The sequence below is a fragment of the Schistocerca nitens genome, chromosome 4, assembly GCF_023898315.1.
Source record: "Schistocerca nitens isolate TAMUIC-IGC-003100 chromosome 4, iqSchNite1.1, whole genome shotgun sequence".
Classification (NCBI taxonomy): domain Eukaryota; kingdom Metazoa; phylum Arthropoda; class Insecta; order Orthoptera; family Acrididae; genus Schistocerca; species Schistocerca nitens.
This window is the reverse complement of record NC_064617.1, coordinates 645520961-645537427: the sequence shown is the minus strand read 5'-3', so window position 1 is coordinate 645537427 and position 16467 is coordinate 645520961. Positions and strand designations below refer to the sequence as shown.

General features: G+C 44.8%; 1 protein-coding gene across 1 annotated transcript in view; it reads left to right on the top strand.

The window, feature by feature from the left end:
• LOC126251772 (phosphatidylinositide phosphatase SAC2) overlaps positions 1–16467 on the top strand; it is a 385804-nt gene that overhangs the window by 47172 nt on the left and 322165 nt on the right. Inside the window, exons 2-3 of the mRNA XM_049952395.1 lie at positions 6283–6674; positions 6750–7001. Of these exons, the coding sequence (XP_049808352.1) occupies positions 6283–6674; positions 6750–7001 (644 nt within the window). The remainder of the gene's footprint in view (positions 1–6282; positions 6675–6749; positions 7002–16467) is intronic.

Below are 16467 nucleotides of genomic sequence, written 5' to 3'. Positions count from 1 at the left end.
ACATCTGTCAACACCTGCTTTCTTTGGGATTCGAATTATTATATTCTTCTTGAAGTCTGTGGGTATTTCGCCTGTCTCATACATCTTTCTCACCAGATGGTAGAGTTTTGTCATGACTGGCTCTCCCAAGGCTGTCAGTAGTTCCAATGGAATGTTGTCTACTCCGGGGGCCTTGTTTCGACTCAGGTCTTTCAGTGCTCTGTCAAACTCTTCACGCAGTATCTTATCTCCCATTTCATCTTCATCTACATCCTCTTCCATTTCCATAATATTGTCCTCAAGTACATCACCCTTGTATAAACTCTCTATATACTCCTTCAACTTTTCTGCCTTCCCTTCTTTGCTTAGAACTGGGTTGCCATCTGAGCTCATGATATTGATACAAGTGGTTCTCTTCTCTCCAAAGGTCTCTTTAATTTTCCTGTAGGCAGTATCTATCTTACCCGTAGTGAGACAAGCCTCTACATCCTTACATTTGTCCTCTAGCCATCCCTGCTTAGCCATTTTGCACTTCCTGTCGATCTCATTTTTGAGACGTTTGTATTCCTTTTTGCCTGCTTCATTTACTGCATTTTTATATTTTCTCCTTTCATCAATTAAATTCAATATTTCTTCTGTTACCCAAGGATTTCTGCTAGCCCTCGTCTTTCTACCTACTTGATCCTCTGCTGCCTTCACTACTTCACCCCTCAAAGCTACCCATTCTTCTGTACTGTATTTCTTTCCCCCATTCCTGTCACTTGTTCCCTTACGCTCTCCCTGAAACTCTGTACAACCTCTGGTTCTTTCAGTTTATCCAGGCCCCATCACCTTAAATTCCCACCTTTTTGCAGTTTCTTCAGTTTTAATCTACAGGTCATAACCAATAGATTGTGGTCAGAGTCCACATCTGCCCCTGGAAATGTCTTACAATTCAAAACCTGGTTCCTAAATCTCTGTCTTACCATTATATAATCTCTCTGATACCTTTTAGTATCTCCAGGATTCTTCCAGGTATACAACCTTCTTTTATGATTCTTGAACCAAGTGTTAGCTATGATTAAGTTACGCTCTGTGCAAAATTCTACAAGGCGGCTTCCTCTTTCATTTCTTGCCCCCAATCCATATTCACCTACTATGTTTCCTTCTCTCCCTTTTCCTACTGACGAATTCCAGTCACCCATGACTATTAAATTTTTGTCTCCCTTCACTACCTGAATAATTTCTTTTATCTCGTCATACATTTCATCAATTTCTTCATCATCTGCAGAGCTAGTTGGCATATAAACTTGTACTACTGTAGTAGGTGTGGGCTTTGTGTCTATCTTGGCCACAATAATGCGTTCACTATGCTGTTTGTAGTAGCTAACCCGCACTCGTATTTTTTTATTCATTATTAAACCTACTCCTGCATTACCCCTATTTGATTTTGTATTTATAACCCTGTATTCACCTGACCAGAAGTCTTGTTCCTCCTGCCACCAAACTTCACTAATACCCACTATATCTAACTTTAACCTATCCATTTCCCTTTTTAAATTTTCTAACCTACCTGCCCGATTAAGGGATCTGACATTCCACGCTCCGATCCGTAGAACGCCAGTTTTCTTTCTCCTGATAATGACGTCCTCTTGAGTAGTCCCCGTCCGGAGATCCGAATGGGGGACTATTTTACCTCCGGAATATTTTACCCAAGAGGACGCCATCATCATTTAATCATACAGTAAAGCTGCATGTCCTCGGGAAAAATTATGGCTGTAGTTTCCCCTTGCTTTCAGCCGTTCACAGTACCAGCACAGCAAGGCCGTTTTGGTTAATGTTACAAGGCCAGATCAGTCAATCATCCAGACTGTTGCCCCTGCAAATACTGAAAAGGCTGCTGCCCCTCTTCAGGAACCACATGTTTGTCTGGCCTCTCAACAGATACCCTTCCGTTGCGGTTGCACCTACGGTACGGCCATCTGTATCGCTGAGGCACGCAAGCCTCCCCACCAACGGCAAGGTCCATGGTTCATGGGGGAAGCCTTATTACTTAGGGGTATGAAAAATATATTACAACCGATTCTCTGGCGTACTTGAATATACATGTAAAATTTCATCAGAACCTCGATTGAGCTGTTTTGGAGGAGTATGGCAACTAACACTGTGACAAGAGAATTTTATATATAAGGATTTAATGTATTATTTCCATATTTGATTTAATTGAGCATTAATTTGTGTTTAGGAATGCATCAGCATTAACTTGCAAAAATATTGTAAAACTGGATTACAAGAAATTTGCACCCCAATGTATTTTAACATGATCGCTAGATGGCAGATCGTGCTTCTATAGGTTCTGCACTTCACTGCTCTCTGGCAGAAGGAATGTAAAGCTTTGAGTCAGACCAGCTGTGGCTCCATCTCTGCCATAAGCAATGTGTAGAAACCGACAGCAGAGCCTTTCGCACAGTGCTTATGAGGGCAGATGGTGCCAGTCTGCAGTTGGCTCCAAGCTTCAGAAAACTACTGTGAGAGCACGCCTCTTCAAACCAGAAAATACATACTGAAAAACAATGTTTTAGGTGCAATTTGCATAGATTTCTCTTTCTTTATTTTTCATACAAGTCGTGCCATGGCACAGCGGCACTACCTCAGAAGCCGCCCCTAATTAATAATGTGATAAGGTGATATAATTCGTGAAAACAGACGGACTATCACCCTAAATCCCAACACACAGGGAAACTAGTGGAAAGGGCCAACTCAACCGGATTTGGCCCAATATAAACAATCCAGAACAGGAGGAAATTCAAAGTGACAAACTAAAAGTACCATTAAGGCTCATGCACTTAAATATACATTATCTTAGAAATAAGCTCAACGTTTTGCAGACTTTTGTATATGATCATTCACCTCGTGTAGTTGTGTTAACCGAGTATGGACTGAAATCTGAGGAAATTATTTACTTTAAACTAGATGGCTCTTTCCTAGGAAATAGCTGCTGTAGACAGCATCATAAAGGTGGAGGTGTAGCAGTATTTGTTAGAGAGCAGCTCAAAGTAAATAAATTAAACCATCTAGATCTGTTTAATAATGAAGGCTTGACTGAAGCGACAGGTGTTGAACTCGTATCAAAGGCTGCGGAAAGGGCACAGTGAAACAGAAAATTATTGGGATTTATCATCCACCAAAATCAGAGGTAGGGCGTTTCATAGATATTTTTAGTAGAATAGTGGGACACTGTGACCCAAACAAGGTAACAATACTTGGTGACTTGAATAGAGAGGCAACATCTTGCAATAACCATAACAGCAGGCTATTCGATACCCTTAACTCCTATAATCTTATGAATGCAGTAAATTCAGATACAATAGTAACTCAGTCTACTTCTAGTAGAATAGACTACATAATACTAAGTAAAGAGGTAAAAGATAGTATTAGATGCTGGAATGTGGACTTCCACTACTCAGACCACAAATGTCAGTTTGTAGACTATGAACACACAAGCATCCAAGAAAGGACTCGGGTCGTAGAACATAAAAGAATGCTTAAACAGAAAAACATTAATGCTTTTAAAAGTAAACTAGCATCTGAGGAATGGCAACTAGTTCTTCAGCAAAAAGGGTCCGAATACAAATGGGCCAAATTTTAAGATATTATTTTACAAAATCTTAAGTTTTGCTGCCCAGTGAAAGAAATTAAGAAAGTAGAAAGTGGAAAAAAAAAAAAAAAAAAAAAAAAAAAAAAAAAAAAAAAAAGAACGCAGACTGACTCTTCCAGCTTACATGATTAAACTCAGGCAAAATATCGAGGATCTAAGTGTGTTACATAAGTCAACTAAATTGCAAATATTTAAGGATAAGTACAATCAAGCTAAAAAACAATTTCAGGAACAGCTCTCAAATTTAAGAAAACAGATCCTAGATAAGGAAATAGCTCAGTCAACAAATATAGGGAAGACTTCATGGAATGTAACAAATAGATGTGGCAAAAGCCACCCCTAAGTTAGATGCTCAAATTGACAGAATCCAACATTAAGGAAACCATATTAATGGTCCAGATAAAATCTGCAATATATTTAATGAATATTTTATATCTTCAGCTGTGAATCCAGTTAATTACAATGGTATGACTCAGACGGTGAAGCCTTACCCTAGGCTGGAAACTGCTTTTGAATTTAAGGAAGTGAGTGTGGAAGAAATAGGAAAAATAATAAATAACTTAAAGAATAGGACCTCAACTGGCTGAGATGGACTGAGTAGTATTATAATTAAAAAATGCAATAAGGAATTAGTTGGAATAATTACCCATATGATCAACATTACTATCAGGGAGCACACATTTTCAAATTTATTGAAGAAAAGTACACTTGTGCACAAGAAAGGATCAAAAGAAGAGCTGAAACCTCCTGGCAGATTAAAACTGTGTGCCCGACTGAGACTCGAACTCGGGACCTTTGCCTTTCGCGGGCAAGTGCTCTACCAACTGAGCTACCGAAGCACGAATCACGCCCGGTCCTCACAGCCTTACTTCTGCCAGTATCTCGTCTCCTACCTTTGGAAGGTCCCGAGTTCGAGTCTCGGTCGGGCACACAGTTTTAATCTGCCAGGAAGTTTCATATCAGCGTACACTCCGCTGCAGAGTGAAAATCTCATTCTGAAAAGAAGAGCTGTCAAACTTAACTTCAGGCCCATATCACCAATACCAATTTTCGGTAAAATATTTGAAATTGTTTTGCTGACACAACTTATTGATTATTTCTCAAAGAATAATTTACTAGCAGAAACACAGCATGGCTTCAGAAAGCATCACAGTACCATTACGGCAATTACTGAATTTCTCCACAAGGTGTATGATGCCCTGGATGAGGGAATGCAGAAGCAGGGATATTTCTAGACCTTACTAAAGTATTTGACTCAGTGAACCATGAGCTACCACTAAGCAAACTGGAAACTTACAATATAAATGCCACATCCATATACTTACTGATCATTTATCTAACCAATTGTAAGCAGTGTACAAAGCTGAGTTGTGAAATTAATGATCAGATCAAACATTTCAAACCAGCTATGAAACAGTGAAACAAGGTGTACCTCAGGGCTCTGTATTGGACCCTTTCCTTTTCCTGGTCTACATTAATAATTTAGAGGCACCTCTGTACTCCCAATTAGTAAGTTATGCAGATGATACCTCACTTTTGTTCTTTTGCAAACAAACTAATGACCTGACATTGGCTGCAACTGATGGCTTTAGTCAAATAACTACTTACTTCCACAATCAAGGTCTAAAAGTCAATATTAGCAAATCCCAGCTATTACCATTTAAACTTGGTAATTCATACCAAACCTGTAAGTGGCATCAAAAAAGTAGACACTGACAAATGTAAATTTTTGGGGATATACCTACATGAAAATCTTAGATGGGTAGACCATATCAATTTTGCATGCAATAAAATCAGCAATTCACAGCACTTAATTAAATTAGCAAACTATCAAAATTAGTCTCTGAACAAACATTAAAAACTGCTTATTATGGGACAGTATTTGCATATATTAATTATGGAATAGAGGTATGGGGATGTCACATGAACAGAATCCTAAAACTGCAGAAAAGAGCAGTCAGGACCATGCATCGACTTGGATACGGAGAGTCATGTAGGGAAACCATTGTACAACATAAATATCTAACAGTATATTCCTTGTATCTGTGCAAATTAATAACATTCTTTATGGATCATAAAAATAATGAAACTAAATGCTCTGATGTGCATACCCATAACACAAGACAAAAAGATTGCTTCTACTTTGAGAGAACTAAAGACAACAGATCATAGTCCTTGGATTAATGGCCAGATATGGTTTAACAAACTGCCAAGTCCTATAAGGTGCCACAGAGGTAAAGTATTCAAAAGGGATTTAATATCATTCTTAACTCTCAAATGTTTGTACTCATTGAATGAATACTGATATTAAAATGTAGCTATTCTTAAATGTAGGCCTAACTCTTCTATCTATACTGTTCTGAGGTGATTGTAATATATGTTATTTTTGTAGCAAACCACTGTAAATGCAAATACCTATACTATGTAAAAACTGTATGTTGTGTTATGAAGTTCTGTACCATATGTTGCCAAGTGCATCACCCGTAAGTGGCGTCTTGTACATGTGAATTGCAAATTCCTACTGTTTTTTCAAAAATTTTATAAAAATGCTATGAATTTGCAAAAATTACCAGTTGGTGACTATATGCAAAAAAAGAGAATAAATAAATAAATCAATAGTGTTCCTGTATCTCTGACTGTAGACTAATTACTTTTCTTTTCTTTAGGCTGGGATCTCTCAACCGCAGATGACCCTGATTGCCTTGGAGTCTTCTATGGAATCATTGGAAAAATTGAACTACATTCTGTTGTTGAAAGCCGTTTGATTCTTGTAAAAGATTATGCAATAGTGGGTGACCTTCCAGGTGGTAAAACAGTTTACAAAATAAAATCCATAGTTTTCCTGCAGCTTGGTACTTCCAGTGAAAATGCTGATTTAGGTCTTCATCCCTGCAAAAAACATCAGAATGGAATGTCTGTCAAGAAGGTTGGAGGTGCTGTGGGAATATTTGAAATGCATCAAAAGGCAGCATTAGCAAAAACATGGGGCACAATGAAGTCTGCAGCAAACACCATAAAGACAACAACACAACAGGCAGCTGCTCTTGCAACATCCCAGGTAGAGTTTTGGTATGTCACATCCTATCAGTGGTGTTTGGAACATTCTCAATAAAAACAAGTTAAAAATTTTCAGGTAAAAGTTGGTAAGCGGCGAGACAGTAAAGATAAAGAAAAATTTGAACGACGGATTTTGGATGAGTTGCAGAGGGTTTTTACTGACACAGATTCATTCTATTTCTCTTTATCAACTGATCTGACAAATTCCTTGCAGCGACAAGCAAATATTAATGTCAGTAATGAGAAGAATACATTATCATTCTGGAAGACAGTGGATGATCGATTTTTCTGGAATAAACACATGCTAAGTGATATCTTGGCATTGGGGGTGAGTATCTTAGTGTACTGCTGTGCCTCATATATTTTATGTTCAGTGGAGTGGTAATTAGTATGCTGTAGATTTGTTCAATGTTATGCATTACATTGTGGAATGTGGTATGTATATAACAGTTCATTTGTAAGGTTGCATTAAAATGCTCCTTACAGCACACCAACAACTTTAAATTGGGAATTGTTTAAAGAAAAAAGAGGCAGATTTAGTTTACTTGGCACTCAAGCTAAGACATACCCATTGAGTTTAAAGGGACTCTGGCATAATCAGTTACTTATTGCACAATAATATTGCGTCAGTATTGTGAAAAATGAGAGGTCAAGAATGACAATATTTTTGTGCAGTATTTACGCACATTAGTTAGAACTTTGTCTTAGCAAAAATGATAGCACTTGGTGATGTGGAACTCACATGTATTGCAATTGTAATAGCTACATGCTGAAAGAAAGGAGCAAGTGGAAGTGGCAAAGGGCAAAAAAGTAGCTTGGAAGGCATCCTACACAAGGCATTATGAACATGCTAAGAGAGCTTGCAGCGGAGCTGGATGACTGTGGGGACTTTTTAAGGATGAACAAGGAATCATTCAAGGAATTTGTGAACCTCATTACATCTTATATACACAGAAAAGTTACTGTTCACATATTTCTCAGATTTCATTTTTCTCTATGCTGGAAGCAATGAATAAATGTAAAAGGAGTAAGATATATTCTTGTAGAGTATTACAGGAAGGTGGCGCTGTTATGTATTTCTGCAATAAATAATTCAAGCTTCTGAAATGAAAAAAATAAGCGGTTACATTGTTCTTTGCCTGCGATTAAACACTTTTTTGAGTGTTTTTACAGCTAATTACTGAGTAAGTATCAAATATGTAATCAAATCACTTCCCTAAATGAACTTGGAGATGATTTCTTTCATCTGTTTTTCCTGATGTATACATATCTATATGGTGTTGCTGTATCAGTGGTTTATACATCTGCAAATCATGAAGTCTTGGCTGGAACAGCCGTGTTTTGCACTGTACCATCCTTACATGGTTCAGTATATTGCACAACATGTTTATTGAGTATTAATATTTTTAAATCTCTGCAGTCTTCTTCAATACATTACTCAAACTATCATTATTGCTCTTAGATGGTCAATATTATTGTGCAATAAATAGTATTGTGCAATGAATATTGAGTGTCTTTCTGTTTCAGAGGGAAGGAGGCAAAGATGAAACTTCTTGAGTGTCTTGTTTCACTGATCTTATTTTCTGATGCTCTACGCAATTGCTAGAGTGGCTAGTAATCTACTCTTGTTCATTTGACTCCATGATATTAAGATTTTAAAGCTACTAGTCATTGTTTGAAGAATGAATTTTCCACTCATAGTCATTCATTTCACAATCCTTCTGAGACACCACCTTCCTATGGGGCAACAGTTTCAGAAACATGTGAAACCAGTAATGCCATCTGCAAAGTCATGTTATATATTATGAAAGACTACTTCATTTTCCTTCAGTAAAATCTTTCATCAAGTCAGGTTTGCTATTTATTACAAAACTAGCAACCCACCCTTCCTTCACAGAAGTAGCGTAAGTACCTACGATCAAACAACTTGTCTGGTGTAACGATAGCAAATTATATACGCAGGCAGGGGACGTGAATTTATAATGTGTGTAGATATTTTCACTTAGGATCCTAAATCAAATACCAGTTACAATAGCAGGGTCATCAACAAGCACTAACACTTGACACAGAAAGCACATTTATTGAGCACACATGAATTTTATCATCAGATTCTACACATGAAAGTGCAGATGTATCTTAACTGCCTACCTCAGTACAGAGTGCTACCATTTATATATGCATGGAATGTTCTAGCAAATTACAATATTCCATGAATAAATAAGTCTCGTGATCTACTGGAAGTCACTAATTCAAGTGATAAATAATTGCAGGAGGTGGTAATTATGCCAATGACATGTCATCACTACACTATGGGGAACATAAGTAGCATGCAGCGTTGCACCCACTCCTTCCTAAACAGTGACCAGTTGTTTCCAAGTGGAGTACCTATAGCTTCATGGATCTAGTTATATTGAGTGGTTTATTGTACAGCAGTACATGTGAATTATTGCATTTTAGTTGTGTTGCTGAAGTCCTGTTTGAATGGGATAACCTCCATAATGGCATTATTGTTAACGTTTCTTGCAAAAGAAGTGCCTATCACCAATATGCAATTCAGCACTTTATATGGCTTCATACGATGGACCTGAAGTGTAATTGTCTTATGTCACTAATCCTTTTTTATGATGCTCTACTTCATTGCTAAAGTGGCTAGCATCTGCTCATGCGCATTATGTTCCATGAACTTATGAGTTCAGTGTTAAGAGCCGTTATGTCAAGAATAAATTTCCTGCTTATATTCCTAATCTACCATTTTTTGAGAGTCTGCCTTACTCTGTGACAACAGTTACATGGCGCATGCGTACTGCGGAGACCACCATTTGCCTTCCTCGCCAGACTGCAGGATTCTCCAGAAAGAAAGGAAAATCATGGATTACAAGACCCTGGACTGACTGACCTACACTGAGGCTAAGAGAGAGTTTGAATACCTGCATCCTGTGTGTATGACATCGTCTTTCGCCACCGCTATGACTGTTTTAGCCTCATCAGCTTCGCCAACCCCAGTTAGCACTCAGAACCAGAAGACTACACCTGCTCCCTTCATGGTGGGGGACACTTCACTCCCTGTTGCCCCTGTACCATCTACTTCGGGAGCAACACCCCCCAACCATCGGGGACATCCGTTCCCACTTCTAAGTTGGAAAAGCGTACAACTTTTCGGTTCCTCTCGCTGGGAAGGGATCCCTTGGGTCCCTCCTCTCCCAGGTTTCTGCTAGTGGGAAAGATGACCCCCACCAGTGGCTGAAGAGCCCAAAAGCAGCCCCCCCCCCCCTGCGGGTTCGGGGGTAAGAATCGGCCCGCGGTATTCCTGCCTGTCGTAAGAGGCGACTAAAAGGAGTCTCCAACATTTCGGCCTGATGTGATGGTCCCCTGTCGGGTTTGACCTCCATATCTCAAAATTTTTCCGAAGAGCGAGCCGATTGGGGAAGGGCGCCTTACTTGGTGCATTGTGTCCATCTTGCGTTGAGAACTTTCGCCAGCTTTTTCGTCGTTGTGTTGCAGTCCTGCCCGCTCTACATCTCATGGGCATGGATACGCTCCTGTGTGCACTTTCTGCCAAGCGATGTGCAGGGCCACTTTCTGCACTGACGGCGACCATGGACCACATGTCACCTAACATCCAGCACGGTAGCCAGTCCGTTGTGGTGGGGCCGCCATGTACCCTCTTGGTTGTAGCCCCCTGACAACACAGGGATCGCTCTACTGATGCCTGCGCCGTTAACTCCCCATGTATGCCAAGGAGTAGATGCCCATCTCCCTGGGGCATCGGGACTCCTGGCAATGGCCATCCTGCCAGGTGGCCTTTGCTGTGGCTGGGTGGCGCCCGTGGGGAGGGCCCTTGGTCAGAGTAGGTGGATCAGGGTGGATGACACGCAATGAAGCGTGGCACATCTTCTCTTGCTGGTGGCCAGCCACCAGCAGTCTCTAAGCGTTTGAGGGCCCATTTTAAAGGTAACGTTTATGACCCCAAATCGTTCCCCTCCCTCGCCACACCATGGGAGGAACGAAAGGCTATGAATGAGAGTGACAGGTATTCGCCCCGGTATCTCGTCTGTACCAGAGCTGACAGGGAATCGTTTGTGTCTGTGAAGCCTCAGTTCTTTGTCGAACATTTAGAGGACAAGTTTGGGGAGGTGGAGGGCTTGTCCAAGATGCAGTCAGGGTCAGTCTTAATAAAAACGGCATCCTCTGCCCAGTCATGAGCCTTGCTCGGTTGTACGAAGTTGGGGGATGTTTCTGTTACTATCACCCCCCATAAAAGCTTAAATATGGTCCAGGGAATTATTTTTCACTGCGATCTCCTTTTACAGTCTGATGACGAGCTGCGCACCAACTTAGAGCGACGAGGTGTACATTTCGTCCGGCGTGTTCCTCGGGGTCCGAGGGAGAATCAGGTAGCTACCGGTGCCTTCATCTTGGCCTTCGAAGGTGATATCTTACCAGAGAAGGTCAAGGTGATGGTCTACCAGTGTGACGTCAAACCCTATATCCCTCCCCCGATGTGGTGCTTTAAGTGCTGGAAGTTCGGTCACATGTCCTCTCACTGTACTTCTAGCCTCACATGTCGAGATTGTGGACGCCCATCTCATCCCGATACTCCATGTGCTCCGCCTCCCGTCTGTGTCAACTGTGGAGAGCCTCATTCCCCTTGCTCGCCGGACTGCAGTGTCTTACAGAAAGAACGCAAAATCATGGAATACAAGACCCTGGACCGACTGACTTAGACTGAGGCTAAGCGGAATTTTGAACGGCTACATCCCGTGCGCATGATGTCCTCTTATGCCTCCACTGTCACTCCTGCTCCAGCTCCTTCAGCTGCAAGTTATACAGTCAGCTCTCAGAATCGGAGGACCTCACCTGCCCCCTTGACAATGGGGGCCCCTTCTCTCGCTGTTGCTCCCACACCATCTACCTCGGGAGCAGCACCCACTAAACCATTGGGGACACCAGTCCCCACTTCTAAGCCGGAGAAGCGTAAGTCTTCTTCGGCTTCTCTCGCTCGGAAGGGATCCCTTGGGTCACTCCCTTCCCAGGATCCTACCAGCGGCACAGCAGACACCAGCCAGTGGCTGAAGAAGCCACAGGTCACTGGTCGCCGGGCTTCGCGATCCTCTTCGGTCCCAGAGACTGACTCCAATAAGCCCTCTCACCAACGGCAACCAAAGGAACAGCGAGAGAAAACGACTTTGAAGACCCGTAAGTCCAAGACACCTGCAGTGGCACCTACTCCACCGCTACCTAAAAGCTCTGCATCTGAGGATGAGGTGGAGATCCTTGCGTCTGCTGAGGACCTCGATCTCGCCGATCCCTCAGACGCAATGGATAGCACTTGCACGGGTGCTCCATCGGATGTGGCAGGTGACCCAGCGGCGTAATCTGCCTTCCCAGTCCCGTCACGCCTTTCTCCGCAATGGACAGTACCATCCTCCAGTGGAACTGCAGCGGTTTCTTCCACCATCTAGCTGAGCTCCGCCAACTTATCAGCCTTCACCCTTTCTTCTGCATTGCTCTTCAGGAAACTTGGTTTCCAGCAATGCGAACCCCCGCCCTCCGTGGCTATCGGGGTTATCATAAGAACCGAGCAGCTTATGAAAGGGTGTCTGGTGGCGTCTGCATATATGTCCTTCACACTCTGCACAGCGAGTCTGTCCCTCTCCAGACACCTTTAGAGGCTGTCGCTGTACGGGTGTGGACGCCACAGGCTGTTACCGTCTGCAGTCTTTACCTTCCACCGGATGGTGATGTCTCGCAGCATGTCCTGGCTGCACTGGTAGCCCAATTGCCGCCTCCTTTCTTGCTATTGGGCGACTTCAACGCCCATAACCCTCTGTGGGGTGGGTCAGTGGCAACAGGTCGAGGCGCCATCGTTGAGCATTTATTGTCGCAGCTCGATCTCTCGCTGTTAAATGATGGTGCCTACACACACTTCAGTGTGGCGCATGGCACCTACTCCGCCATTGACCTTTCAATCTGTAGCCCTAGCCTCTTACCGTCTGTCCAATGGAGTGTGCATGACGACCTGTGTGGTAGTGACCACTTTCCGATCTTTCTGTCATTACCACAGCGTCACTCTTCTGGGCGCCCTAGCAGATGGGCTATGAATAAGGCTGACTGGGACTTGTTCTCCTCCACTGCCGCTCTTGAGCCTCTCTCTAATGATGACATTGATGCAGTGGTTCAATCGGTCACCACCGGCATCATTACTGCCGCCGAATCTGCCATTCCCCGCTCCTCTGGGTCCCCTCGGCGGCGGACTGTGCCTTGGTGGTCGCCTGAGATCGCTGCAGCGATTACAGATCGCCGGCGGGCGCTACAGCGTCACAAGCGACATCCCTACATTGAACACCTGATCACCTTCAAACGGCTGCATGCGCGGGCCCGCCGCCTTATCCGCCAAAGCAAGCAGGAGTGCTGGGAGCGGTATGTGTCCACCATTGGCCTCCATGTCACTCCATCGCAGGTCTGGGCCAAGATTCGACGCGTCTATGGCTATCGGACACCTGTCAGCGTCCCTGCGCTCTCACTGAATGGAGCAGTTTGTACTGACTCGACGTCATTGCAAACCACTTAGCAGAGCATTTTGCTATGAGTTCCGCTTCTGCGAATTACCCCCAGGCCTTCCGCTCCATTAAAGAGCGGATGGAACATCGGAGCCTTTCTTTTCGCACCCACACTTCTGAATCCTACAACGCTCCATTCAGTGAGTGGGAATTTCACAGTGCCATTGCTGCTTGCCCTGATACCGCTCCCGGTCCAGATAGCATCCACTGTCAGATGCTGAAACACCTTCCAGTGGACTGCAAGCGACGCCTCCTTGACCTGTACAACCGTCTCTGGGTCGAGGGTGAGTTTCCGTCGCAATGGCGGGAGAGCATTGTCATCCCCGTTTTGAAACCGGGCAAGAGCGCTTTGGAGGTGGACAGCTACCGCCCCATTAGCCTCGCCAACGTTCTTTGCAAGCTTCTCGAACGGATGGTGAGCCGGCGCTTGCATTGGGTACTGGAGTCTCGGGGCCTTCTGGCTCCGTCTCAGGGTGGGTTCCGTAAAGGCCGCTCCGCCGCCGACAATCTGGAGAGCCTGGATTCGGCCATCCGTACTGCCTTTGCCCGCCATCAGCACCTGGTCGCTGTCTTTTTCGACATGCGGAAGGCGTACGATACGACATGGCGTCATCACATCCTTTCTACGCTTCATGGATGGGGTCTACGGGGCCCTCTGCCGATCTTTATCCGCAATTTCCTGTCGTATCGTACCTTCCGCGTGCAAGTCGCAGCCTCATATAGTTCCTCCCACGTCCAGGAGAACGGCGTGCCACAGGGTTCTGTTTTAAGTGTCTGCCTGTTTTTAATAGCCATTAACGGCCTCGCTGCAGCCGTGGGAAATTCTGTCTCCACTTCCCTGTATGCTGACGACTTCTGCCTTTACTACAGCTCTATTGGCATTGCAGCTGCTGAGCGTCAGCTACAGGGCGCAATCCGCAAGGCGCAGTCTTGGGCTGCAGCGCATGGTTTTCAGTTTTCGACTGCCAAGACCCGCGTTATGCATTTCTGCCGGCGCCGAACGGTCCATCCTGAGCCGCAGCTTTATCTTGACGGCGAACTTCTTGCTGTGGTGGAGACCCACAGGTTTTTGGGGGTGGTTTTCAATGCCCGGTTGACTTGGCTGCCTCATATCCGGCAGCTTAAACAGACGTGTTGGCGGCATCTAAACGCTCAGAGATGCTTGAGCCACACCTGCTGGGGCGCCGACCGCTCCACCCTGTTGCGGCTCTACCAGGCGTTAATCCAGTCCCGTCTGGATTATGGGAGCCTGGCTTATGGCTCAGCATCCCCATCTGCGTTACGGGTGCTGGACCCAATTCTCCACAGCGGGATACGCCTTGCCACTGGTGCTTTCCGCACCAGCCCTGTGGTCAGTGTACTTGTGGAGGCAGGTGTACCTCCACTGCGGTTACGACGCCAACGTTTGCTGGCCGCTTATGCTGCCCATGTTCTAAGCTTGCCCGGGCATCCAAACTATCGTCTCCTGTTCCCGCGATCGGTCGTCCGTCTGCCAGAACGTCAGCCCCGGTCTGGTTGTACAATAGCGGTCCGCGTCAAAGAGCTTCTCTCTGGGCTTCAGGTTTTCACTGTTCCACCTCCTTTCCGGGCTACTTTGCATACACCTCCATGGTGTGTTCGTCGCCCTTGCCTTTGGCTCGACTTGGCACAGGGCCCGAAGGACTCAGTCCCTCCAGAGGCCTTCCGCCGCCGCTTTTATTCCATCCTGGCCACTTATCAGGGCTCTGGAATTGTTTACACTGACGGTTCGATGGTTGCTGGTCGTGTCGGGTATGCGCTAACTCTAGGGGACCATTCCGAACAACATTCCTTGCCGGATGGCTGCAGTGTTTACACTGCTGAGCTGGTCGCCATCTTTCGTGTCCTAGAGTATATCCGCTCCTGCTCAGGTGAGTCCTTCGTTATCTGTAGCGATTCCCTGAGCAGTTTACGAGCTCTCGACCAGTGTTTCCCTCGTTCTCGTCTGGTGATGGCTATCCAAGAGTCTCTGCATACTCTTGCCCGTTGCGGCCGCTCTGTGGTCTTTGTGTGGACCACCGGTCATGTCGGTATCCCGGGTAATGAACATGTTGACCGTCTGGCGAAAGAGGCCACCAGTAAGCCATCTCTGGACGTTGGCCTCCTAGAGACTGATTTGCGGGCAGTCTTCCGCCGCAACATTTTGGCGCTATGGGACGATGAATGGCGCGCACTGACAACGCGCAATAAACTCCGTGCTGTCAAGGAGACGACGGTTGTGTGGCGGTCATCCCTGCGAGCCACTCGCAGGGACTCAGTAGTTCTTTGCCGGCTCCGCATTGGCCACTCCCGGCTGACACACAGTTATTTACTGTGACAGGAGGACCCTCCTCTATGTCGCTGTGGGGCGGCTTTGACAGTGGCCCACATTTTGATGGCCTGCCCCCTTTTAGCTGTGGTCAGGCAGACATTTGCGCTGCCTGATACGCTCCCTGCCCTTTTAACAGACGTCTCCGCTATGGCTGACTTAGTTTTACGTTTTATTCGGGCAGGGGGATTTTATCATTTAATCTGAGTGTTTCTGTTTTATTTTATTGTTTTGTGTTGATTCTGGCCTTTGGCCTATGGTTTTAAACTGATTTTTTAATGTGTTTCTAAGTGGTTGGCTTTTCCTTTTTTTATTTCTATGGTCGGCCAACCACCATCACACTCTGTGTGATTTTAGTTCGTTTTGTCTTGTCTTTGTCTAAGTTTCCCTTGTTCTGTATCGTCTGTGATCTATTCCGTTCCTCGTTTTTATTCTCTGTGGGTGTTCTTTGTATTTGGAAAAAGGGACCGATGACCGTAGCAGTCTGGTCCCTTTAATCCCCCAAACCAACCAACCAACCAAAAGCAGCTGGTCGTTGGGCTTGACGCTCCTCCTCAGTCCCGGAGACTGAATCGGTGAAGTCCTCCCAGCCAGGGAAACCCAAGGAACAGCGATAGAAATCCAAAAAGATTATCTCCAAGACCAAGGGAATTGCGGTGGCACCCACACCACCACTACCTACAAGCTCTGCATCTGCAGATGAAATGGAGATTCTGGTGTCTGCTGAGGACCCTCAGATAAAGTGGATATAGATTGCTCAGACAATAAGTTGGTGGCAGCAGGTGACCCTGAGGTGTAAACTGCCTCATTGAATGTTCCATGCCTTCCCAGTCTCATGACGACGTCATCCTCCAGTGGAATTGCAGAGGTTTTTACCACCGCCTGGCTGAGCTACGGCAACTGTTAAG